The 25507-nt window shown below is 36.0% G+C and overlaps 1 protein-coding gene across 29 annotated transcripts in view; it reads right to left on the bottom strand.

The window, feature by feature from the left end:
- The window catches only part of GRIA4 (glutamate ionotropic receptor AMPA type subunit 4), a 368128-nt gene that overhangs the window by 24102 nt on the left and 318519 nt on the right, over window positions 1–25507 (bottom strand). For 22 of the 29 annotated variants that reach the window (XR_011440443.1, XR_011440449.1, XR_011440448.1 and 19 more), the window contains 2 exons: window positions 24050–24248; window positions 17276–17523 (listed from right to left, as the gene is read on the bottom strand). Coding sequence is in view for 18 of the 29 variants with exons in the window: in XM_023644730.2 (XP_023500498.1) it covers window positions 17276–17523; window positions 24050–24248 (447 nt within the window). In the remaining 11 variants the exon portion in view is untranslated. Of the gene's footprint in view, window positions 1–4746; window positions 4786–17275; window positions 17524–24049; window positions 24249–25507 lie in introns of all 29 variants that reach the window. The other 7 variants (XR_011440452.1, XR_011440446.1, XR_011440445.1 and 4 more) reach the window with 1 other exon arrangement.

The following is a 25507-nucleotide window of genomic DNA, read 5'->3' as shown; positions in this document are numbered from 1 at the left end:
TGAAAGTTAGGTGACTTGCTCACCAAAGCCAAGCCAAGCTGGGACTCAGGTCTTCTGCCTTCTGGTCCAGTGCTCTTTCCCACTGTGCTATGATAACTTTGCTTCCTGTTGCTACCCTTTCTTGTGGAGCTGAACTATTTATTCATCCCCCCTATGACTAAGAGAGCTTTTCTTTTTCCTGAGAAGTTTGTCAGGCTCGGTGGGGATTATTCTTGATTAAGCTTTGACTCATATATTCCCTCCACTAGTAAATTGGCAACTTCCTCTCTGGCTAAACACTCCTTGAGCTGAAATAAAACTCCAAAGTAAGGTGGTCTTGTCAATTGAACTGACCCCTCCTACATACCCAAGAAGGAAGTACAGTAGATAACTTTCTCTCAAAAGCAATAACAATAGCTTGTATGATGACTTGATTTGATTAGATGATAATACTTCTCCCAAGCTTAAAATAAGATAGGTCCATTTTGATACATACAAGGTTCTTAATGATTTAAGTTCTAATCTTTTAGGAGATCTAATCTGGGATCTTTAAGAACAGCGTCCTAAGGAAGTTTCAGTATAAGAGATTAGAAAATTTTCACAGAAGGAATAGATATGCAAAAACAAATATTAAAATAACAAAGCCCAATCACAAAAACTCAATCTGATTTTTGAATTTTCATTTCCCCTCCTTTCCTCTAAGTCAATTATCCATTAAGAATTATTTTTCGGAAGGGGGTCTCCCAAATTTATATTTTCATTTCTATCACACCACATCACCTTAGTCAAACCTTTTTCACTTGAGACAAGATCCATTAACTCTGCCAATCGATTCTCAGCTACCCAGAGTCAGAATCACCTTGCTCTCTGCTGGTTTATAGCACCTTGTCAAACACCTTCAGTGACTCATGATTGCCTCCAAGATAATACTCCATTCTAATTTTTCTGACATTCAAAGCCTCCTAACAATTCAGCTTACATATACTTTTAAAGCATGATTTCATTATATTTTATTGAGCCAGACATTATGTCAAATTCTTCACATTCTCATTGAATCCTCATTGAATCCACATGGCTAGTAAATAGCAAAGGTAGGATTAGAACTGGGGTCTATCTAACACGGAATCCCAGTCTAGCCACCCTAATTCCCTAAATAGAGCTTCTCTGCCTCCAGTCAGGCTAGTTTTCTTATAGTCTCAAAGATCTTTTATTCAAATTGACTCCAACCTCATGATAGAACCTACATCAAGAATTTCTTTTTTCTCTTAGCTTTTCTAAAGTTCTTATCGTTCTCCAGTAGTCACTCATTGACTTACTGATTCAACTAATATTTTCAACTAGTACATCCAAATCTTTCTTATGCAGCCTTTCTCCAATATTGTAGATTCTATTTATTTCCTGCTTCTTTAAATTATCTATTATCTGGAGCACTCACATTCGCTCCGAGTCACACATTACTTTTACAATGTTTTTTCTGCACATTTTTCCTCCTTCTTGGAGAACAGCAACGTGTCTTAACAGTGCTTTATACCATTCTCAGTCCTAATGCAGGGCAAGAAATATAGTAGGCATGCAAAAACTACGTGCATAATTGATATCTCAGTGATGCTACTTTTCAAGTAACCTATTAAAATGAAAGAAGAGTATGCTGGACAATAAAAGGGAATCCTTTGATCCTAGAACCTAATGGATTTTGGGAAGACCTGATATGAAGAGTGTTTTAAAACAAAATAAAATAAAACAAAGCAAAAGGCTTCAAAATGCCTATTAAATACTGGCAAGAGGCACCTAAAAGAGTTACTGACCCTGGCTACCTTTATGAATAATGACAAGCAATTTGGTCTATTGTATACGAAGTAATCTCAGAAAGTATTTCAGTGAGATTATAGATAGCTAAAATAAAGGGATCACCAGTTCAGTTTGTGTAGCTGAACAAGGAAGAACACTAAATGATAAAATCAAATACAAGTTTGTTGTGAATGTCAAGGGAAATCTGATACTTCCAACTAAATTCTCAGATATAAGTTCCAATAATGGTATTTTGATAACTCAGTTCTAATCTATTTAAATATAGCAAATGAAACATATCATATTTAGAAAATTCTTCTGTTACTAAATTTACTACTTAGAACAGCAGAATTCAGTGCATTTTAGAAATTAAAAATTATACTTCTCATCAACAGATATTAAATGCCAACTCTATGTTTGGTTTACATTGATTAAGATTTATTTTACTGAAAGTTTAAATATGTATTTAATTCACTAAATATGTCTAGTTAAACTTTACATACAAATACTTTAAATTTCCCATCAAATTCTTGAGAGAAAAAACTTAAAGTTTCAATTTTTCTCTTTCATTTAAGGTTTCGGGTTTCTTAGCAGTAGACTAGTATTTGAATATAACTTAAAATATTTGACTTAAAATGTCTTTTAACTGATCTTGTTTCACCTACCTTAATTTTTGACTTGGATTTTGATTAGGTAGGAGAATAGCACAAATAGAAAAAAGGAAATTGATAAAAATATGTCTCATAGGAAAAAGATTACAAGCTAACGAGATCTTGAAAGGAAGCTGTCTGAACTTGCTGATCAAAGGGGGCTCATAACTAGGAGCGCATGTGGCTTTTCTGTTATTCTCTGAAAACAGCTGAAGCCTAGGAAATCTAAGGCCATGTGTCTTTAAAGATTTTAAGTTTGTGCCATTCTAAGTGAAACACAAAGCTGCTTATCTTTGAGAGTGATAGAGCTCATGATCGTATTTCAAAACAGAAATATATTCTAAGTCATTTATTTTCATTGAACAATTCAAATAGAAAAAAATGACAAAAAGTTTAAATTCTGAAAATAGGCTCACCTACACTTGCTACGACTGGTGTTAATACTAGAACATGTCACACAGTCTTTCAGTTATTTAAGTTGGCTACTTCTTCAACTCCCAGTTTGGGCACTTCAATTAACTATTTTTCATACACCTAATAAATTGAATGCAATTAATATGAGATCAATACTTTTCACTTTACTGAGCAAGAAAACGAACAAACGAAAAACAGTGCTTCATCTCTATTTCAGGTTATCCAGAGGAACTAAGTCACTGCAAAACCACCAACAATTCTTTCCCTGAATGAGATTATGGTGAAATATTTCATAAGATTTCAAAGCACACGACAAATCTGCCTAACATAACTAACGTCTGTATGGATATCAAATTCTGACACACAAATAGTCCACTAAAAAAATATTGCGACACTTTTCTTTTTTGTATAATTCCTTAGGCAATCCATACATCTGGCATCTTAAAATTCAGGAATGGATAAATTAGGAATGAATAATGTGCCTCAAATATATTTTGTACTTTTCATTAAAAGAGTTAATGAGTAAGAAAGTCAAAATTAGGTTCTATCTGACATCTGACAACAAAATGTTATCTGCTCAAAGTTCAGTGCTTAGATTTCTGGATTTGGCAACCAGTGCAATATCATTATCTTCATTAACAGTGTGTGTTGGTATTAAAATCAGATGTCTATTTTGAATGTGTCCTCTTACGTACATTCCTAATCACACGACTACTACAGTTCCCGCTCAGAAGGCAATAGCCTCTAACAAAAATATATCATCCTGAAATGACTTTCTTTCATTAAAAACTCCAAGAATCCAACTTTAAGGTGGCGCCAAGATTGTAAGCACGTTTGTAACAAAACGACAGAACTGTTTCTGAAAGATGATGATGACTATTTACTGGCAACAAATTACCTGAATTCTCATTTTTTCTATACATCTCTTCACCTTCCTAAAATTTCCTTTTTCTTGAGCCTGAGCTGTCTCAGTTAACTGATCCTAAAGCTTTCCTAAAATCTGCTTGAGTCACATGCGGTCTAGCCGCCTTGGAGAGCAACGATAGCAAAGAACTGCTGCTGGTCCCTCCACAATCCATATGGTTGACCTGTCTTCTAATATCTCAGATGCTGGATGCTTTTTAAGTTCTCTCACTTGTTTCTCCCCTTGGATTTCTCCCCTATGGAAGGACCAGTTTGGAATAGAGTACCAAAGGCAGAGAACACTGATGATTTCCATGGACAACGACATAAAATGCAAGGTTACAGTGGAAACCATTAAAAGCAATAAAAGAGGGCTGGCAAGAGGGTCTATAAGCATGGAGAAAAAATGCTCAAGACAGTATTTTTTCCCTTTCTTCTTATTTTTCTAATCACAGTTTTCATACAGTACCTTAAAAATCTCATTGTCTATATTACTTCAGACCAAAAGTCCAGCCTGCCCATAGTTCAGATTATGTATCATTTAAATTTTATCAGCTGCTTCTTTTAATAAAAAAATTCTTAATAAGATATATTTTCTACAGAAACACTTTAGATTTTAGTTTTATCTTTTTGTAACTCCTTAGCCATTGATTGACAGTAACTATCCATGTTCTACATATAGAGAAATGAACACTTGATGACAATTTCCCAAGGCCTATGCAAGAATCTAATCCTTAATGGAAAACTAGCACTGATATTTAATGAAGATGGAAAACATAAATGCATTAGCATATAATTAATATGACTTGTGTGAAGGTTTTTATTTTTCCTCCTATAACATTTGTAAGTGGATGTTCAAATAACTATTATGCACAGGTGGCAAGCTGGTTTCCTAATGCTGGTGGGTTAAAAAATATAAATGTATAAAGTAAAAGGGATTAAAAATAGGTGGGGGAGGGGTTTCCTTCAAATGGATGGAACCCATTCTTTTGAAAGAAAACTCCCCTCTTACCTTGGTCCTGGAGCTGGTTAGTTCTCCTCTGTCCTCCTCCTAGGGGAGAAATACCCAAAGTTAAACAATAATAGAACATGGTCTTGTATTAAAGTCAAGTTCACTTCTGGCCAACCCCTTCCTCAGGTCTCACAAGACACTATCAACTGTCTGATATACTGGGGCATTCACTGAATTGAATTTAAAATCCATTTAAGGATTAAGCCAAAGGGGAATGAATTTTAGCTGTGTAAGGGGGAAAATTGTCTGTTCTTCAATCAGTCTATCTTGTCAGAGATCCAATAAACTAAAGACTGGCTCAGAGCAGGGGAATTCATGGAAGTGGCTTACTTGGGTACTTTTCATCAGCTAGAGTGAATTGTGGAGGGTGCATCACAGGGAGCACCTGGAGGTCCTTAGGGAGAACGAGGCATGCCGTGGTGTTCTCAACCCTTCTCCCTGATGTCCTGCATGTCTTTTGAGGGTGAAATGATAGTGCTACAAGCAACACCATCTTTGGAGCAGTTCTTAATCTGATATGAACAAGAATTATCGTAAAAAATGAGTAAAATCTAAAATCCCATGCCTTCCATTAGATGGGAAAATTAGGAAAATGTCTAGGAGATGGATTACCATAAAATGGTTCTTTTTTTTTTTCAAAACAAGGAATCATAGGTTGGATAAAGATGGGATTTTTTTCTTAATGTGTCTCTGTCTCCTGGTATCTTTGGAGAGAAACAGGCAGTACAGCGTAAGGAGCATGAATTTGGGAATTAGACAATAACGGGCTCCTATCCCAGCTCTGTCACTTATCAGCTCTTTGACCTGAGTTTCAGCAGCTTCATCTGTCCAGATGACTATAATACACCAGATTAAAGGAGTTGTGAGGGAAAATATATTCATATACATGTGCTTGAAAAGTAGTAGTTAATTATTAATATTTTTGTTTACTTTTCACTTAGTCTCTGATATGGTTTTTTCTTATTTGAATTACTTTGTCTCTTTTGAGACTACCGTCTAGTTAACTGAGCTTACAGTCAATTCCTAGTTACCCTTTGGCATAATTTCAGAGGTAGTGACTGGCTCCCATAAAAACATTAAATACCAGACAATTGATTGAATTCCGTGAGACATGAAGGAAAGTGGAGACCAAGAATGAGCCTGAACCCATACAAGATCATGTGCTATTGTTATTTAACTTTGGGTAACTTATTAAAATTCTTTATCAAGTAAAATGACATCAGGTGAGAAAATGGATGTATTCTGGAACGGCAGGTTGTCACAATATGTTCCAGAGACGTCAAAATGAAAGATGTTGTCATCATTACTCTAATGGCCATTATGAAAATGTGCAGGGAAAAAACACTATATGGCAGACTCTATGTTATACATCTATTACTATTAACATTTGCTTAGCGTTAGTTTCGTCCTATGAACTTTAATCACCTTAAAGTTACATGATATAATTATGGCACAATAAAACTCCTCCGACTACAAACATATATATTTTGCCGTGGGAACGTTAACTTCATTCATTATCTTTAATGAATACACTAAAAATGGCTCTTTTGACAAACCAGCCTTCCAGTCACTAAACTCTATAAATTCCAAAGAATATATATGAAAACAGAGCATTTCCTTTTTTTTCTGAAATAAATACATTCGGAAATTGTAAAGCTGTGCTGTAAACGGAAAAAGAGTAAACTGTGTTTTATAAAACATCTGCTTCATCCATGGAAGTCACTTACATGACAGAGTTTTGAGGGAAATATCTTTACATTCAGAAATGCTCAGAGAATCTGTGGGTAAGAACAATGGTAGGTACGCTGCCTGAATTGGGTAAAATTACAGTGGTTGTGCAGTCTTCATGCCTCGGGGCATAAACTGATTGCTATTTGTGATGAAGGGAAAAATGGAAAAGAAATTAAGCAGTACTGAAGTTGCTGGGGGATATTATGGTGCCCTTAAAATTCACCTTCAAGTATTTCATATTGAAACGCTGCAGGATACCACATTACGTGGATCAATTTTTATCATATCCAGATACAGAAATACGTTTTCTTCTAAAAAAAAATCCAAGTCAGTCCTTCTAAATGCATGTGCTTCATTTTTGCTGTTTTATTCTCCTTTTTATATAATCCAATGAATTTTGACAGATTTGTGTCTTGCCAAAAGTTTGATGTCAGTATATAATTTTAAATGTCTGTGTATATAAGTGTACAAGACCTGTGTCTATCTGCAGCTCTGTGGTTTTACAGAGAAGTGCTTTCCTTAAAATATCTTTCCATTTCAGAATGTAGACAGACTGCAATAAGAGCAGCTATTTACTGAAGATGTGACTGACTTAATTCCAAAACCAGACGAGCTTCTATTGAGGTTCTGGGAATACATTTTCCCCCAGTCTTATCAAGTGTCTGCAACTTCAAAGAGGTGTAACAGAATTCTTTGGTTGTTTGCTAAAGATAGTCCAGAGTATGACTCAGAATCTCAGACTCTCAAAGTGAGAAGGGAATTTAGATGTCACTGTCACGGCGTACTCTCTAAGAGATGTGAGAATCCTTCCTCTACTCGAACAACTCTGATGTTGGGGCTCATAGGCAATTTCCCCCCATTCTTTGGACAAGTTTTAACTGTTGTAAAATCTTTCTTTGTGCTGACCTGAAATCTACGTATGCGTAATTTCTTCAACTTGATGAAAATTTATTTCATTTTTAATATAAACTAAACATCCTAGTTTCTCAAGCTCTATATGGGTATTTTCAATATGTCTTGAAATTATCAATGTTGCTGAAATTGCAGCATGCAAGAATCACAGAAACTGTTTAGGAAGTTTTCAAAGTAAACTATATTTATATCAAAAAGTTCTTTTTTGTTCTTTTCCCATAAGAGCACTGGAGAGAGTCAGAAGATCTCACTTTTAATCTCAGCTCTGGGACTGTGGGCAAGTCACTTAACGTCTCTGTAATGTCTTCCTCTGTAATAAAATGGCATCATGAGAGAGTTAAAAGGAGCAAGTAAAAAGATACATGTAGAAGTGGTTTGAACACTATAATGCTGTACTGTTAATATGATTGCTTTACTTAAGATATATACCACTCAGTAGTTTTTAGAGTTCTATACTAAGCCAAGTTTAAACATCATCTCTTAAAAGTGAACAAATTAAAAAGAACATTAATTAGATGATATATTAGCTGATTCTTTGGCTTACATGATATTATCATTGCTATATCATTTAATAGAAAGCAATTGTTTCTTTTTAGCCTATGCCCTTTGCTTTTTACTCTGGGAGCCAATCTGAGGTCAGCTTTTCTTGGATTTTATTTACTTCTATTTACCTCCAACTAACCTCAAATGTAAGTGAAAAGTTAGGGTACTGACTTAGGGTGCTGGATACTTGTTTCATTTTAAATTTTCTATTTCTCATGCTTTTTAAGAATGTTAATTTACTTTTCATGCTAAAGGCATGAGTAACATAGAGCAGCTGTACTTGCTGATAACGCTTTTATGATTTTTTTGTGGTCCCAGTCACAAATGCTTGAAAAGAGGGGAGACTAGGGGTTGAGGAACTGACGATGTCTTATCTTCGTTATTAATAGGTTTCTGGCTTGTTACTATTTCCAAAAGGACGCTCAGCAGCTGCATATCTGTCAGCCCCAAATATGAAACAACTAGGATTCTGTAACTGCAGAGGCCTTGTATGTAGTTCTTGACTGTTTTTCTACAATCTTCTGTATTGTGAAGCAACAATGGAGAAGGGTCTCTACACTCTTATATTCTTTGAAAGAGAGGAGCTGTTTGTGTCACATTTGTTTGATTGACTCCAATTTAATTCTTATTTTGGCTAACACCCAAATATTTAACACTTAGATTGAATTTTTAATATTTCTGTAAAAAATTATCTGGGTGTCAATTTCTTCATTGAGTACCCCAGAAAAAAAAGTAAGCAAAATAAAGTCTAGTTTATTTCAACATGATGTGATATGACTTTGTGTGGTCAGTAGTGCTTAAAATAATAGATTTCTTCCATCTCTCGGTACTGCATACTTTGAAGGCAGAATTGATGCTAGCAATATTTCTATGCCTTTAATATTTCTTCACTGTTGAGCTGTGTGATACTAAAGAAACATACTGAAATGGTTTCACAAATTACTTGAAAGTGTATTTCATTCTGTGGATGACTCCTAACAATGATTTTTAGGTTTTCAGAAAGTATGGAATCTGTCCATTTAAAATAAACTGCTTTTAATCATGAAAAATACTTTTCTGATAATAAGGAGGATAAATAACGTGTTCATAGTATTTCTAACCACTGTTAGTATGCTTATTAATTAGAAAATATTCTCATAATCTATATAATGCTTGTTTCTGGGGAGGCTCAGGGCCAGGGCTAGGTATTTTAAAGTCCAATAGTGATTTTCTATTCCACTGTTGCCAGGTGCATATGATACTGTGTTTGGGCAAAGTTATCTCAGATGTATGTTATTTCATTCTGAAAACAAGAGTTATAAGACTGATTTTTTGTAGGGAACAAACATTAAAATAAATGAGTTACAGTTTCTCATTCCTAGCTAAATTAAAATAGAATATAATTCTAAACCCAGGCCTTTACTATTTTCCAGCTCATTCCGAATGACTGCCAAATGATTTTATCTTCCTTTTCTTAAATATAAATCATAAACCAGTCCCATCTTGGCTGGTACTATCTTTAGACACAAAAGGAAGCTAATAATGTCTAAAGTTGTGGATGAATGGCTTCCCATATGCTATGCTGAAACAAATGGGTACATTTTCATTTTTATAGAAAACCATTATTTACTTACAATGTACTAAGTAGATGGTTATCATTAGTATAAAACTGAATTAAAGCACCATCGTATAGAATTCTACATTTAGGAGTATATTACATCTCCACACTAAAGTGAGCTTTCTAGTATTTTATCACAGGTATTTTGGAGTTTTACGGTAAGTTCGATTACCCCCCTCCAAAGTCCTATGTATATGTGTGTGTGTGCCTAAAATATTCTTTACAAGTCTAATTATTCCAGGTATAAAGAACCACCTCTTCCCTCTCTTCTGCAGTGCCTCCCCGCCACCTCCATGCCCTCAGCTCAGAGGGCCCTGGGACCATAGGGGTACCAATCTACTACAGCACGATTATAATGCTTCTCTTCCTGCTGCTACTGAACTGCTCAGAGTAGTAAGAGTTATGTGAGAGTTATAATCTCTTTGAGAACTTAAATGGGTCCTTCCTCTGTGCCAGCCTGTGCTGAGGCTTCCCAGGTTGTAATCTTCCTGGTGTCCTTTCCTTTGGGAAGGGAATTCTGGAGCATAGCATCCAACACAAATGATGCACAAAAAACAAAAACGACGACCAGAAAACCCTGTCACTTGACCTTCTTGCGGTTCTCGGCATAAATTAACAGCTGCTCCTAGACTAAGTACAGGCAACTGTATAATTGTAAACTTCAAGGGCATTTGCTGTCTATAGAGGTCATGGTCCTATAACCTGAGGTCCTGTAGGTAAGAAAATTAATCTGACGCATTTTCTTTAATAACGGAGTATAGACAGGGCCAAAGAGCAACTTTGTAGCTATGATGAGAAGCTATATTTTGTTGAGCATGAGCAAAACAACCTCTTTTTTGGAGAATTTAAATATTGATCCAGAGAATGCTGAGTATGAGGCCCTGGGGGGCAAATTCCGTAGAAAGGGAAAAGCACGGCAGTTTGATATATTCAAGTCTACTCTGGCTACTTGCAAGGGTGGGCAAGCACTGCCCTCCATACAGGAACCCCGTGCATACATTAACTGTTTAACTTTGATCTGAATACACCCTCACCGTGACATTACGGAATGGTCCAAGCGTCCTTTCCTGTCATAGGAGTGAAGGCTTCTTGTTCCTGCCCACCCTGTCAACTCATGTTTACCAGGCAGGGTTGGGGGATGTTGAAAGCCTCACATGGATGATTTCTCTGGTGTAGTGTTTGTCCTACTGTTGAGACTTTAAATGTCAGCAGCATACCCATTCTTCCAGCACACTGATGTATCCGATTCGACATTGAAGCTGAAACAGCAGCTGCAGGCACACTAACATCGGCCACTCTTGTGAGTTTCCTTGCTCTAGCATTCCTGGTTCTGTAAATTTCCCTTCCATCCCTTCCCCTCGCCCCCAATCCTTTTGTTTTGGACCCTTTCAGATGCTTTGCTTTGATGACCTGGACTTGATCTTCTTACTAAGGTATCTTAGCTGTGCCTCTTTCTAGATTTCAGCATTATTGGTGCCCTCAGGGGACATGTCTTCTCTCCAGCCCTGGTGTTTTTAGCTTTAGTTCTGGAGAACTCATACTTGGGCTTCCACTCACTGCCACAGAAAGGGGAATTCAAATACACAGAAACCCTCAGGCACTTGCTTTGTTGTTCCTTTATGTCCCCTTTTTAACCTGAGCACTAGCGCCATAAATGCTTCTGGAAACCATTCCTTATATGAGATGATCTGTAAAGATAAGTGACATAGTATGGAACCAATGCGACTATCAGTCATACACCAAGAGGAAACATTTAAATACACTCCTAATGTAGGGATAAGTTCATCTACAGCACAATTTAATACATATCAGATTGCGAACTTTGGTCTTAAATACAACTATTATGTTTCCTAAATATACTTGGCATGTGTAGGTCGAGGCCTCCTGACTTGGTTGACTATAGGTTCTGCATTCACATTAGTTGTGTGTTGCCACTTAATTAGTTTGAATTGTATAGGATATAGATATTCTTTCTTGAGATTGTTTATAGAATTTGTGTATAAGGCAATTGTGTGGGACTAAAGAACAAAAGTTTGGAATTCTAGTTTTTCTGAGAACTGTCAGAATTGAGATCTAGTCTTAGATCTCTCATTAAATCAGGTTGTGAAGGCTTAAACTGTTAAACTTCTTTTGTAGCAGTTTTATCTTGTTAAATTTAATCCTCTTTGAAGTGGTAGAAACTAAAATGGCCACAATTACCGATTTTCTCAGGCAAGTTACTAAAATTCAACTTCTAAGTAGAAGGCTGCTTCTAAGTATAATGGCAAGGAGAGCAAAAGGCTAAACATTGAATTTAGAAACTTTTCAACCTAGTGTTACCTACAGCAGCTGTAAAACATCCACAGAGCAAAGAATTTGAAAACTACCTAGGAAATTCTCAGTTGGAACCCAGCAACCACTTGTTGAATGAATTGGCAAGCGAATGAAGGCAAATCATATCAATATTATTATTTTTTTAGCAGTGGGAAGAATGGCAAAATTATATAAGGCCTAGTGAATCTTAAAGAAATGCAGAAAAACACATTTTTTTCCTCTTTGTGAGGGCTGTAATTTTAATCATCTTTTAATTGTAGAAAAGAGCAAAAAGAAAAGTTTAGAATTTCAAATGGCAGTGGAATGTTTTATGTTTCCTGTTGTATTCAACATCTAGAAAGAAAAGGATGGAATATATGGATTCTAAAGGGGATTATTTTCCCCTGGGAAACATGTAGCATTGACACCGTTACCACGTGACATAGTTTGTGAATGCAAGATACTTGCTACCCACAATAAACACCAGCATTTCTAATAGCAAACTGGCTAAGTGTTTAAGCATATCACAACCAGGGGGTCTGTGTGTGTGTATGCTGAGAGGTGCAATTGATTTTTTGTGTGCGTTTTTCTAACCACTAGCCCAACAGACTATAATCTAAAATATAATGGGATCACAAAAACTAAGTTATCTGTAGCATCTTTTAATATGGCACCAAGAAAAATGCGGGATATTCATAGGCAAAAACAAATCTCTTTCCATAATAGTTAAAACTAAAAAACCATATTTGCATACTAATCTACTGCAACTCGTTTCCAGAAAACAAGGTAAAAGTTTATTCACTTGAAGTCAAGTGCTGCTCAGTAATATTAAGTACTCAGCTTTATATTTCTGTACTTTTAAGTTTTCTAGTGTCTACATTAAGTACAAACAGTTGACTTGTTACTAACACCAAAAATAGACTACAGCTTTATTCTCACACACAACCTCCAACAAACTCCTTTTTCTAAACCTTCCAAGTACACTTGAACTAATGACTAAATATGTCTCACAAATTTGACATGGCAAAGTGGTTCCTTAGAGATAATACATTTTTCATATATGAATTTGAATTTTAAGTGTAATACATCTGCCCTAACAATTCTTCCTAAGTGTAAGAAGCATAATTTGGCCTACAGAGAATTCTACCCACCCTGATACTGATCTAGACTTGGGCCAAGTGTCCTATGAGGCCAGTGATTGTGTTAAATACTGAAGGAAAAAGTGCAATAAAAGCTGTTCTATTCTAATTCCTATTCTTCGTACTTCCTCCCCTGCCACGCTGTTGCTGTGGGGCTCTGAGTGGCCTGTTGTAAACTAAGCACGATGTGCCTGGTTTCAAAGGATCCGCTCCCGTTGCCACGGGTTCCTGCAACCAGGCACCAGCAAGTCCACTTGGGCAAGTTCACTTTCTTCCAGATCTCAACTACTGGCGTGAGTTCTCTTGGAACTGCTTTCTTTTTGAAACATCATTTTTTTGGTGACAGGGCATTTGTCTTATTTTAGACACAGTCCCACAAACATCTTTAGAGAAGCAAAGTTTGACTTTCAAATATTACAAGTGTAGGAGTCTAGCTTTTTAATTTGGCTTCAAACATTGGGGTCCAGTATACAAATCCTTACAAAGGTCAGAGGAAGTCTTTTGATGCCCTGCTTTGGTTCTGGAAGTACTTACAGATACTAGATACCATGAATATCTTTAAGAGGGGTATTCTTATCTAACAACAATTTAACAGTCTACAAATCTGTATTTGCTAAATTATGATTCACTCTAAACAGCCTTTATCAGTTTTATCTATTGCATAGTAAAGTCTGGAGTGTAGTAACTAGTGTAATATAGATGATACGTAAAGATAGTATTTTGATAGTAAAGTATACAACTTCACAATAAATACTATAGTATTTATGATATCTATGCTATAGTAAAATTGTATAGTAGATGGTAATGATATTAAAGTCAAATTAATATACTTCCTCTTTCATCTAAACTTTATATTCCATTGCAATGTCATCTAAAGTATATATTTTTAAACAATCTTTAAAAATTTCTCAGACAGAGCAAGGCTTTCATAATTGTTTTGGTTTGCCAAGGCTATTGGAGAAGGGATGAGAACGAAAGCTGTGACCTTGACAGTGGTACAAATAGCATTGTACATGTGGAAAGAAGGTTCTGAAGAAATATCAAGGTATGGACATAGTTGAGGGATGAAATAATGAAGAGATTTTGCCCTTTTATCTCACAATAAGACTTGAAGGTTTTCTTTAGAAGGTAACTTTGAAAAATAATGATGCCAGTGAGATATAAGTTCTTTCATTCATCGATATTTATAGTTTGCAGGTCCATGTACCTATAATTGCTTCCCTTTTTTATAGCAGACTCTATAGATGCTAAGTTTAACAGCATCAATATACCTGGCATCATTCTATGTCAAAGCACAACAAAGAAATAATTTCTGGGCATTGTTATTGTCCTTCTATAACCCAGAGCTATTAGTGATGGCTCAACGGTGTTAACATTTCACTGTGTATGCCTAGCAAACACTAGTCTGAAATATAGTCTCTGCACTACCATAAAGATGGGTGCTAGTCATCGTTATAATATTTTTAGCCCAGTCACAGATACACTCTCTGTGACGACCCTGATTGCATTTGTTTTAAAGTCTACATTAAAGACCCAAGTCCTGACTTTCTATCCTGATTATACATTATACTCTTCCTCTTTTCTGTAATGTTTATTCTGAAGCACTTTGACCAAACAGCAAGATCTGGAAATTTAAAACTCCCTGGACCAATGAGAGATGGCTAGTCATTTGTCTGCATTCTCCCGGTTAAGCTTACGTAGAAGGAAAGATTACTGCTTTCCTTTTCTTAAAGTCTCATGTTGCCTAATGATTCAAAACAGCAGAGCTTGTGAGAAAGCCATAATTAATTACAACAAACACACAAGTCTCACTGTGTCCAGAGCAATTAACCTAAAGACCTGGTTTAAAAAGATAGATCCTATAGGAAAACAGACTTAGTGCCTACTGAACAAATAAGACAGAAGGGTTTCAAAGACACTCTTGATGCAGCTATGCCCACTGGATCTTGCTCTGATAAATGCAATTACTTTGAATTTGTGCTTCTACAAACTCAATCGTTTATACAGAAAAGTGCCTATCGGTCCATCTCTAAATTAGTTTCTCTCTTTTGAAACAGAAGGATCCCAGTCAAATTAGAGACAGAATTTAAGATTAACGAGCCTCTGGCTTAGCTGGGCTGGGGGTCTGAGACTGAGGAGGTGGGGAGTAAGGTGAATGCTGGTTAGCCTTCAGTGCTGTTCCAGTGTTCTCAAAGAGAGGACAAAATGACTGTGGTTTTGGCATGCAGGGGCCAGCTTGCTCAGGAAATTGTGGCATGTATAAAACAAAGTACATAAACAAACTCTCCATCCAGGAAGCTGAGTTTAACAATTGCCTCATTAACAAGATCCAGGGAAGGACAGGAAAAGAGGGGGAAGCCAATAGCTGATTATTATACAGCTCTAAACAGATGAAGCCCTTCAGCTCCTCCCCAAACAATCCCTGTAGTGTGAATTTGACAAAGTGGCACATTTAAGAGGGAACTCTCTTGCCATCAATGGGAGTCCGGCGCACCCGTATCTAAGGGCCAAATTCAGTCCCTGGAACTTGACTTTATCGGTAGACATAAGACAGAGGACAAGGCAGCTACATCCACAGAGAATTAATTAAGAGCAAAAGCAACGTCCAGCGAATATAATCAATAGTCTGAATACTGATCTACATATCAACCAGCATTGCTTTCTCCTCTTCTATTTCTTTTAAATTATTTACACTAAGGTGCTCTTATAACTACTACTTCAATAGAGATTTACTTGCCACTTGGCCTCACTGAAATTACATATTTCTCATATTGTATTATACAAAATATATCTACAAAGACCAAACATCCCGATGTCAATTTAAGTTTCTGAACGGTTGAAATCTTTTCAGGTAGAATTTTATCATGGATATTTATTCATTTGGCTTTCTCCCTGCACATTTATCCAGTTTCGTATGGGAAGTATGTTAAAAAAAAAAAAACCCTGATTCGAAATTGCAAAGTCCACACCCAAATTTGTCTTTCCTAGCTAATTTTCTCCTATCTCCTTTTAAAATCATCCCTTTTGAACATACCATAAAACCCCTTGCTAATTATTAACAGTGTTGCTTACAAAATACTGGCTTAACACACTTCCAGCAGCAGTATTTGCTTCTTCTAGCTGTCTCAACCCCTCCCCCGCCCAACACACATATCCAAAGCACATTGCAGTTCCCTTCTTGAAACCAATGAAAACAATCACATAATTCTGATATTGCTTTCATTCCTGCTGGGCAATAGGACAGGTCTCATTACCTTCATTTTTCAAAGGCTTACCAGAAACATCATTTTTCAAGACCAGGTTCTTGGTTAAGTCCTTTAGCAAAGATTCTGATTTCTTCTTGAATCTGTGCTTTGATTGCATCTCTTGTAAGCAGCACTGAGACCAGAGTAATTTGTCAGTCATCACTTTTGACTCCGGCTTTGCTCTAGCCCAGCAATTCAACAGCAGCCTTTATTGCTTAAGGAAAATAGGAAATGCTGCCTCCTGGACACAAACATGTGGATTCTCTATGTCCAGGACCAAAAAGGTGAAAAGGGCAGATTTTACCAACATTTCCTTAAGAATGAAAGTCTCCACTTTTAGCACATGTGGATTATCATCCACGTGTGTAATGCTTTGCTCATGAATCATAATTTATCCGTCTATGTGTGAACAATTTTGGATTGTCATTGGGTCTAATTTTACAGATCTTACTTACACCATACTCCCTTTGTAACAGGCGAGAGTGTGACTTGAGTAAGCACCATAAAACCAGAGCCCAGTGTTCCTTCTGACCCTGACTGCGTTTGTAAAAAGATGTGATTGCAAAGGGAGCGCCAATACAACCTCAGGATAATCTAAAATATCATGACGCCATAATAAATGAAACACTGAAATGGAAAAACATGTTTTGCTGGGAAGAGGTTGATTTCTTCTTACTGAGAAACTAGTAGGCAGGCATAATTTAAAAAAATAATGATAAAATGTAGAATTATTACTGACACAATGACAGCGTAGATTTTAGTGACCAAAAAAAGCTGATGAGATCTAGAAGCATATGCTACCCATGTTTGAGGCCCACTGGAAGCAGCGAGTGTTCAACCAGTTTGGTTTTTATATGGCCTTCAAAGAGCTATGTCAGCTGTGATTCATTATTCTAAAATTGAAAAAAAGATTACCTGATTGTTGACCAAAAAATATGAAATGGAGGAAAAGAAAGCAAACAAACAAACATACCATGTTCACACACAAAACAAAATAATTCTCTCAGGGACATCAGGGAAGGTGGAATACTATAACAACACATGTTATATTGTTATACTATTCCACCCACCTTAATGAGGAACCCTTGGGCGTTGCTACTCCATAGCCTTTCGAATCCAGATTTCCTCCCACTTTCATCGTGTCACACGGCTTTCGCTGCTCAATGTATTCATTCATAGTGGACTCCAGGAGAAAGGCAAATTTGCCCTTGGATTTGCGGACACGAGCTACTCCCTCAGCTGTAGTCCTAGTGAACACTGACGGCTCTGCTGATCGCATGTAGGTCCACATCTTTTCATACACTGCTATTTTTGATCTCTGGAGGAAATGAAAATAAAATTAAATACAGGAAAGAAGGGAACAACATGTTAATATTGACTGAATCAGGATAAGAATAAAGCGTTTTAGTACCTTTCCATTGCCCTCTAACTCCAATTTGCCATAATAACATTATTCTTTTTCCAGTGAGAAAACTGCCTTTTACAACTATTTAAGGAAATCACTGAAATGACAGACGTTTCAAAGTGAGATTTGAAGAAGCTGGTACCTCTTCTCGTAATAACTATCCTACTCAACTGCTTAAAGGACAACTTATTATCAATTTTTAAATGTAGAATGCCATGAAGAGAGTGGAACATTTAAAATCATGTGTTATATCACATTCATGGCAAACTTGAAAAGGACTAGACAAGACGTGATTTCAGCTTTGTAAAATATCTTTTAAAACTGTACTTGAATTCTAACAAATAAGGAGAATTATTATATTGTTTCATTTTTATCTTTTTTCATGCCTCAAAGTTTCAATGAAAACTGTCCTGATAAGATGTGTACAACAAGTGCAGTCTGTATCAGTCAGTATTTGAGCACCAGAGGAGGAGGAGAAGTCATTGTAGCTTACAACCCAAATATCCATAACACAAGAATCAAACTCTAGGTCTACAAAACATTTTTGGACCTTTTCTAACAAAATCTCCAAGTAGAATATACATTAAATTTTAAAGTGAAATATTTATTTTTGTCCATTTGGGCTCCATCTCCATTACTCCCATTACTTAATTTACCCAGATCCTTTTGCTGGTATGTGCATTCACATTAGACTTTTTAAATTCACACATACACGTTTCTTTCTTTTTTTTGGTGAGGAAGATTGGCCCTGAGCTAACATCTGTGCCAATCTTCTTCTATTTTGTACGTGGGAGACCACCACAGCATGGCTTGATGAGTGATGTGTAGGTCTGAGCCTGGGATCCAAACCCATGAACCCGGGCTACTGGAGGAGAGCACAAGAACTTAACCACTGTGCCACCAGGCCAGACCCGACATGTACAATTTTAATGTGAAAATATATCCAAAGGACCTCAAATGTTCCCAAAGGATATATTTAGTAAGATAGAAAAGGCCGAATCCTGTTTGATGTTTGATAATGCAATGAGATGCATAAACTTTTAGCTGGCACAGCTGCATTTGTTCAATACCAAGGTGCTGAAGTTTTGCATGTGGATCTGAATAAAAAGTAATGCAGAGTAATTCAGACTTAAATCTATGCCTGAAGCCAAATCCTGAGTAGCATGTGTTTTCATTTACATTGACCTTCCTTTGTTTACCAGGATACAGAGTCTAACAGGAAGCAAATCTTCAATAATCAACAAATATGCTGACTAGCAACTTCAGAATACATGTTTTTAGGCAAAAGCAAATTATTCTGGTGGACAAAGAAAGAAACTGATAATGGTGGTATTCCAAATTTTGATTTCATAAGATGAGAATTTAGTAATCAATAAACCTATGTAATAAGCCACACAGTAAGAGATTTGCATACTTGAACACCAAAAAACCCCATATTTTATATTAGTGTATATTCAAATGGTGATAAATATCAAGATGGGAAATAGACATCCTGTAGTCTCCTATGAAATGTTTTTATGTGATTAGCACTTAAAAATATCTCATGATACAGAGATTATGATGTGTGTGTGTTTAAGTAATGATAGGTTACTTTTGGCTACAGAAATCCTTAAATTAGCAACTTCCATGCCAACAATACAATTCAATGGCAAAGTTTCTATGTGGTTCCAGGACAGAGGAATATCCAGATTCAGAACCCTCCACCATGGGACCCTCTAGGGAGGCCATGTTGCTAGGTCTGGTTCACCCCATCTCTAATGATAGTGTTCTCTTCTGGAGAACTAACTCTTCCATTTTACAGTGAGTTCCAATCTCTGGATCACTTGATACAGATTGTCCTTAAACATCTCTTCTGATCATTTCAATTTAGAGAAGTACTGGTAAACAACATCCGTTAGGCATATAATCACTTTTTTTTTTAATATCTTGATACCTTGACTTGAGAGTGCCACCCAAAAAGGTATAGAGTTCCACATATATTGTATACTTTACTATGTGTACTACATTGAAAACAGAAGAGAGAAAATCTGGGTATTATTTTAATTGAAATATTTTTTTGAATTTTTTTAAGAATATGAGAATCATGATAGTTACTTGGCAGCTTTCCTGTTACTACTAAGTATCTTACTACAGGAATAAGGAACAACTAGATGAAACGAACATAGCAAAATAGAAAGAAAGTAGCTTTAGGGCTTGGTAATTATGAAGATAATCTAACTGTAGAATGCAGTGTAACATTAAAGCAAAAGATTGCTTTTTAAAGGAATAAAGTATCTTTAGGCCATTGGTGGTTTTTAGAAATCCATTCCTATAAAATTAATATGAGGAAATTTACTGCTGCATTTGTTTAAATATATTGAATTACAGATACTTTAAGTGCAAAAGAAGTTAAATTAATTCCTTTAAAATCTGGAAGAGGAATCCATAGTGTAGTTATACTATACTTAGCAGGCCTTAGGCATAACAGAAATTGTAAAATACAGACTCTCAGTGGAAAATCAAGGAAAGACGAAAGCAACTTCTTTGGAGAAAAAATATATTACACAGTTTACCACTTCGTTCATGTTTAGAAATTCCGATTCTTATTTAAAAGGCTTGACTTAGATAAGATCACTCATCCACACAATAAAGGGAGTGTGGGGCTGGGGCATTGGCGGGGGATTCAAGAGATGAAGGACTGGAAATCATAGCCCCGTGCCTTATCTGTGACTGCAAGAGAATGTTTACTAAGGAATAGGGGCAAACAAATCTTTATAAATTTGATGAGACAGGATAAAATGAGGAAATTTCTGCAGCTCTAGCAAGCTCATAAATATAGTGATAATGGAACTGTAAAGGCTCTGAAAGCTTCAACTTAATGATCAGGTTTGGGGAGTGAAGCAAAGATAAAACGAAAGTCATTATTTTTCTGAAATTAGAAATTAATCTCAGATTTATTTGTTTCATCTTTGTTGTGAAGGTTGCATGGCAAAGTATCTGATTTAAAGCACTATTTTATTGCTTAATTCCTGGAGGTTTAAAAATGTGCTGTCCTTTTAATTTCTCAAAAATTAAGTATTCTGCCATTTCTGCTTTTAACGGAAAATATGTCCAAATGTCATGCATCATAGTTAATATTTACATTGTTGTCAGGTGAATTATTTCCTGCTTCTAGCAGCTTATGCAGCAAGACTGATGTTCTCAGAAAAGCTCAGTGCCCTAGTTGATAATTGATCAGCTCTGGGTTGGTAATCTGCCTCATTTATGCATTCATGATTTCACCGATGACTGAAACAGGCACAGGATAAAATCTGCACCAAAGTGAAAATCAGTGTATCCAAATCAGGTATATAACAACGGGCAAAAGTACCTAAATAGCAAGGCTGTCAGGAAGTGAAAAGTACAAACTTTCTTTAAATGCCTCTGTGTTTATGCTTAGCAAGGTGAACAGAACATGAAACACATCAAGTTTTACAATGGGGCAAAACCAAGGCAACAGTTGAATTCAGCTGTCAGTTTCCCCCCTCGTCTGATTCTTTTTCCCCTTTCATTATAACTGCAACACTTTTGAAGCACTGAGTGTAAGTCACTGCCTGAGGCAGTTTAGAGGAGCTGATAGATGTATGATTACTGTGTTCCTATGAGAAAACATTTTTGACAAGTACAAAAATATCCTTCACGTTATGTTTTCTCAACCTGTCAGACAAATGGTTTATTTAAACCAGGTCATCATCCACGGGAGGGGAGGGAGAGCACAGTAGGAAATGAATGAGATTTTTATCAGAGAACCCAAATTTATTCATTCCCGAAAGTGTGCTGCCAGGGAAAATTATTTTCTTGTCCCATTAGGGTTCAGACTGTTCTGCAACAATAAATATCTATACTTACAAAAATCTTTCATTTTTAAAAGTGAAGTTGGGTGGGAGAGAAAAGAAAGAGGGCAAGGTGAATGCCCAGCTTGTATGGAAGGCTCCGCAAATCTAAGAGGCAGCTTTCCTTATTCCCATATTCGCTTATCATTATATTCTCTTATCTACTTCATCACTTTTTAGAACTCGAGAAGTTTTTAAAAACTCTGTAAAGATTAGAAATAAACATTTTCAGTGTGCTTGATGCCAAAGGGCTTTATAGTGAATTATTTTTGAAATTTTTTCAGGGAATCAACATGACATTTCTTTCTCCCTTTATCTTTCAAGGCAGAATGATGAACTTGAAAGTATCTGCTTTATTTATATGAAAATAAGTCATCATTTTTCAGTAAAATGCAAGTGATAGCACAAACTTGGATTCTATTTTGATGCATATCCATAATGGTTTCTAGGCAAAGTTACTAATTTTTACCTACTTAGTTTTGTGTGGAAGCAGTTACAAACTTACAGATTTCCCGCGAGGTAAGGAAATTATGCTAAAATGTGTTAGAGCAGTATGTTTGTATTATTAAGCTTTAACGACTGGGATGCACTATTAAGTTTTAAAAATTTGGTCATTTACGTTTATCTATAGAATATTGTTAATAAAATATATCATCAAGACTATCATTTACAGTTTTAGAAAAATCTACAAGTGCTTTATAATTAACTTAAAAATTTTATATCTACTAGCAATGCTCCAAATTGTTGACAAGGACATTGCTCACTGTCTGATTTCTTTTTTAAACAATGCCGAGTGCTGGGTTTGACAGAATTTTTCTTTTTTAAGGAAGATTAGCCCTGAGCTAACATTCACCACCAATCCTCCTCTTTTTGCTGAGGACAATCAGCCCTGAGCTAACATCGTGCCCATCTTCATCTACTTTATATGCGGGACGCCTGCCAGAGCATGGCTTGAGGAGCAGTATGTAGGTCTGCGCCCAGGGTCCAAACCTGCAAATCCCAGGCCGCCAAAGTGGTGTGTGTGAACCTAACCACTGCGCCACCAGGCTGGCCCCTTGACAGAATTTTTGAGTGATTTGTTCTTCATTTAGTATTATGTAAACATCTGTAGTATATAAGGATACTATAATCAAATATTTTTTAACAAAAGAAATATCTTACTGAAATTCAAGTATATGAAATTTAAGTCTCGCTTAAAAGGTAGCACGTTTTGTTGTTTTTAATTTTCCAGCTGAATGAGAAAATAATAAATATACACATTTTGCGTGTGTTTATGAGAAAGATTGGTCCTGAGCTAGCATCTGTTGCCAGTCTTCCTCTTTTTGCTTGAGGAGGATTGTTGCTGAGCTAACATCTATGCCATCTTCCTCTATTTTATGTGGGACGCCGCCACAGTGTGGCTTGAAAAGCAGTGCTAGGTCTGCACCTGGGATCCAAACCTGCGAATCCCAGGCTGCTGAAGCAGAGCGTGCTAACTTAAGCACTATACCACAGGACCAGCCCCCCAAAATGATAAAATATATACATTTACAATGAAAACGTAAATCTCTCAAGTATTATATATAAACATGAACTTACTTGAAAAAACTATCATTATTTTTAAACAAAAGCTTAGGAAATAGTGACATATATCTTTTCTTCTAAATTATTAAATATCTAGTCTTTAAGCAATTGGAATTAAATACAAAATGCTTTCATTATTATCTACTTAAATATTTGCAAAAATGTTTCTCTGACTACTTTTTAGTATTTTGGTTCTGAAGTCACAAAATGAACCCCTATCTCTGATCAGACATTACCAAGTGCATGTCTCTGGATTTAAGTAGAAAAAGAGTAAAGTAGATTCACTGATCAAAAAATTCATCCTCACAATGGAATAAACAACAAAACCCCCAAAACTCCCCAAATACCTGCCATTCTGATGGCAAGTCAAAGGGATCATATCTATATATGAGAGGCAATTCTATCAGTTTGAATGATTTTTATCTGCAAAAGCAGAGAAATCAGCACAAATGAAACACCATACAATAGAAAGTCATCTTAGAAAGGTGTCCAGAACTTCATGTTCTTGCTACTATTATCTTGTGAGAAAGCAAATGTATTGCTTTGAAATCCATTGTTACAGAGTAGATTATAGAATAATATACCTCATAGGTAGTATAACCTGAAAGTAAGGTTCTGGGTTTCAAATGCAGCAAGTTAAATGTATTTTTTAAAAAACCCCTTGCTTTCATTTTTAGGCTCTTAGCCCCTAAATATACGTAAATCCAGTCTTGCTAGATGAAGTATCATAATAGCATTATCAACATTGGAATCTTTGGGATAAATTATATTACAAAGTTGTTTTAATTACCTTTTTGTTGTTACTTTTCCTTAGGGAAGGTCCCTCTTGCAATATGAATAAATCAATCAGGCTTTGCAAATTAAAGGGGTTATGAAATCCAAGTAGAAATAGTAGCATTAAACATAGCAGTTACCATTATGTTTGCAAAACCTGCAATAGCTAGAGCCCATAATATAATTGTTGGCAAAATTGCCTGAATTTAAAAATTATGAACATTTCATTGTTAATTTTTCCCTTAACTTACTCTGAAGAATTCTTTTGTTGACCCTGAATCCAGTGTTCCATAGGCAATTTCTGTTTGTTTGGCCAAGTCTTCCGCACTTTCTATGGGGGAGACCATTCGCTCAACCGTCAGGAAAGCAGCGAGGTTAGCAGTATAAGATGATATAATGATGAGGGTAAAGAACCACCAAACACCTCCAACAATTCGACCTGAGAGGGATCTAAACATGGATAAGATAATGCACGTTTTCCCTTCTCTAACCAACACAGAGAAAGAAAAGAAATACCATCAATTCACCATGAATGTTTAAAAATAACAATTGCAAGTATTTTATTTTCTAACAGTCTACTCAAGAATGATTCTAGTATTTCTGTATAATTTGATGTCTTTTATGCTATACTGAATGTATAAATGCCACTGAAAATATGAAAAACTTCCTTTTTATTATTTAATTCGCAGAAATGTGGAACTTTAATGCCTTTCCTTTAGGTACAGCAAAGGAATACTTGCTTAAATTCATTGGTACCCTCCTTGTGTTACATTTTAGCATCTCTGAAATTAGGATGCAGCCCATGGTTGATGAGATAAAACACAGTGTCATGGTTCAATTGTCAGCATTGTTTCTCTTTGGTGGTACACGAAATAGCAATACATCTTAACAATGGGTGAGGTCTTAAATTCGATACAAGTTGGCAGATGCCTTTCTGAGAGAACTTGTTTTTACCTTCAGTCACAGCCTTGCCAGGATGGATGGGACATAAGCTAAGGAGACTGGATGAGATGTGGCTCTAGGTTTGGTCTCAAACTGACCATAGTTGAGGATTTTTTTGTTTGCTGGATATTCTATTTCTGCTCTGAATGGAGGATGAGCCATGTCCTAAAATATCTTTATATATTGGTATAAAAATGTTCCCTTTACCACTGCCAACATGTGACCAAAGCATGTGACTTGTCAGTGTGCAGTGTAACAGCATTAAAAACTGATGCTAAATCTCACCAAAAAAAAAAGTTCTCTCTTCACCCTTTCTCTGACTATCAGGGATGTATGGATGAGTGTGTGTGCAGAGGAAAGGTGAGAATAAAAATTCAGGGCATATTCATAATTGATCTCACTCATTGGGGTCATCAAAGTATTTAGAATTCCTGTGACAAATTGTTTTTAGACATTTTTTTTAATGTGAGGAAAAATTTCATATTTTCCATGGCACTTCCAGCTTTAAAATGTTCCCTTCTTAGCCATTATTATGTAAGGGGCACCAGTTGGTTTGAAATTAGTATTTGCTTAATCTCATTTTTAGAAACCATTACTTGATTTGCTTTGATTTCTTTTCATTTCATTAAGTGAAAGTTTTTGATTCAGATTGCTATGTTATTGGCATTTAAGCACATTTATAGTCTTCCTGGATTTTCAGGAACACAAACTGCATTGTGGCTAAAATGTCTTTTTTTGAGAAAGTGTACATTTCTTAAAAAAATCCA

This window comes from Equus caballus, chromosome 7, assembly GCF_041296265.1.
Source record: "Equus caballus isolate H_3958 breed thoroughbred chromosome 7, TB-T2T, whole genome shotgun sequence".
NCBI classification, from domain to species: domain Eukaryota; kingdom Metazoa; phylum Chordata; class Mammalia; order Perissodactyla; family Equidae; genus Equus; species Equus caballus.
This window is presented reverse-complemented; position numbering and strand designations above follow the sequence as displayed.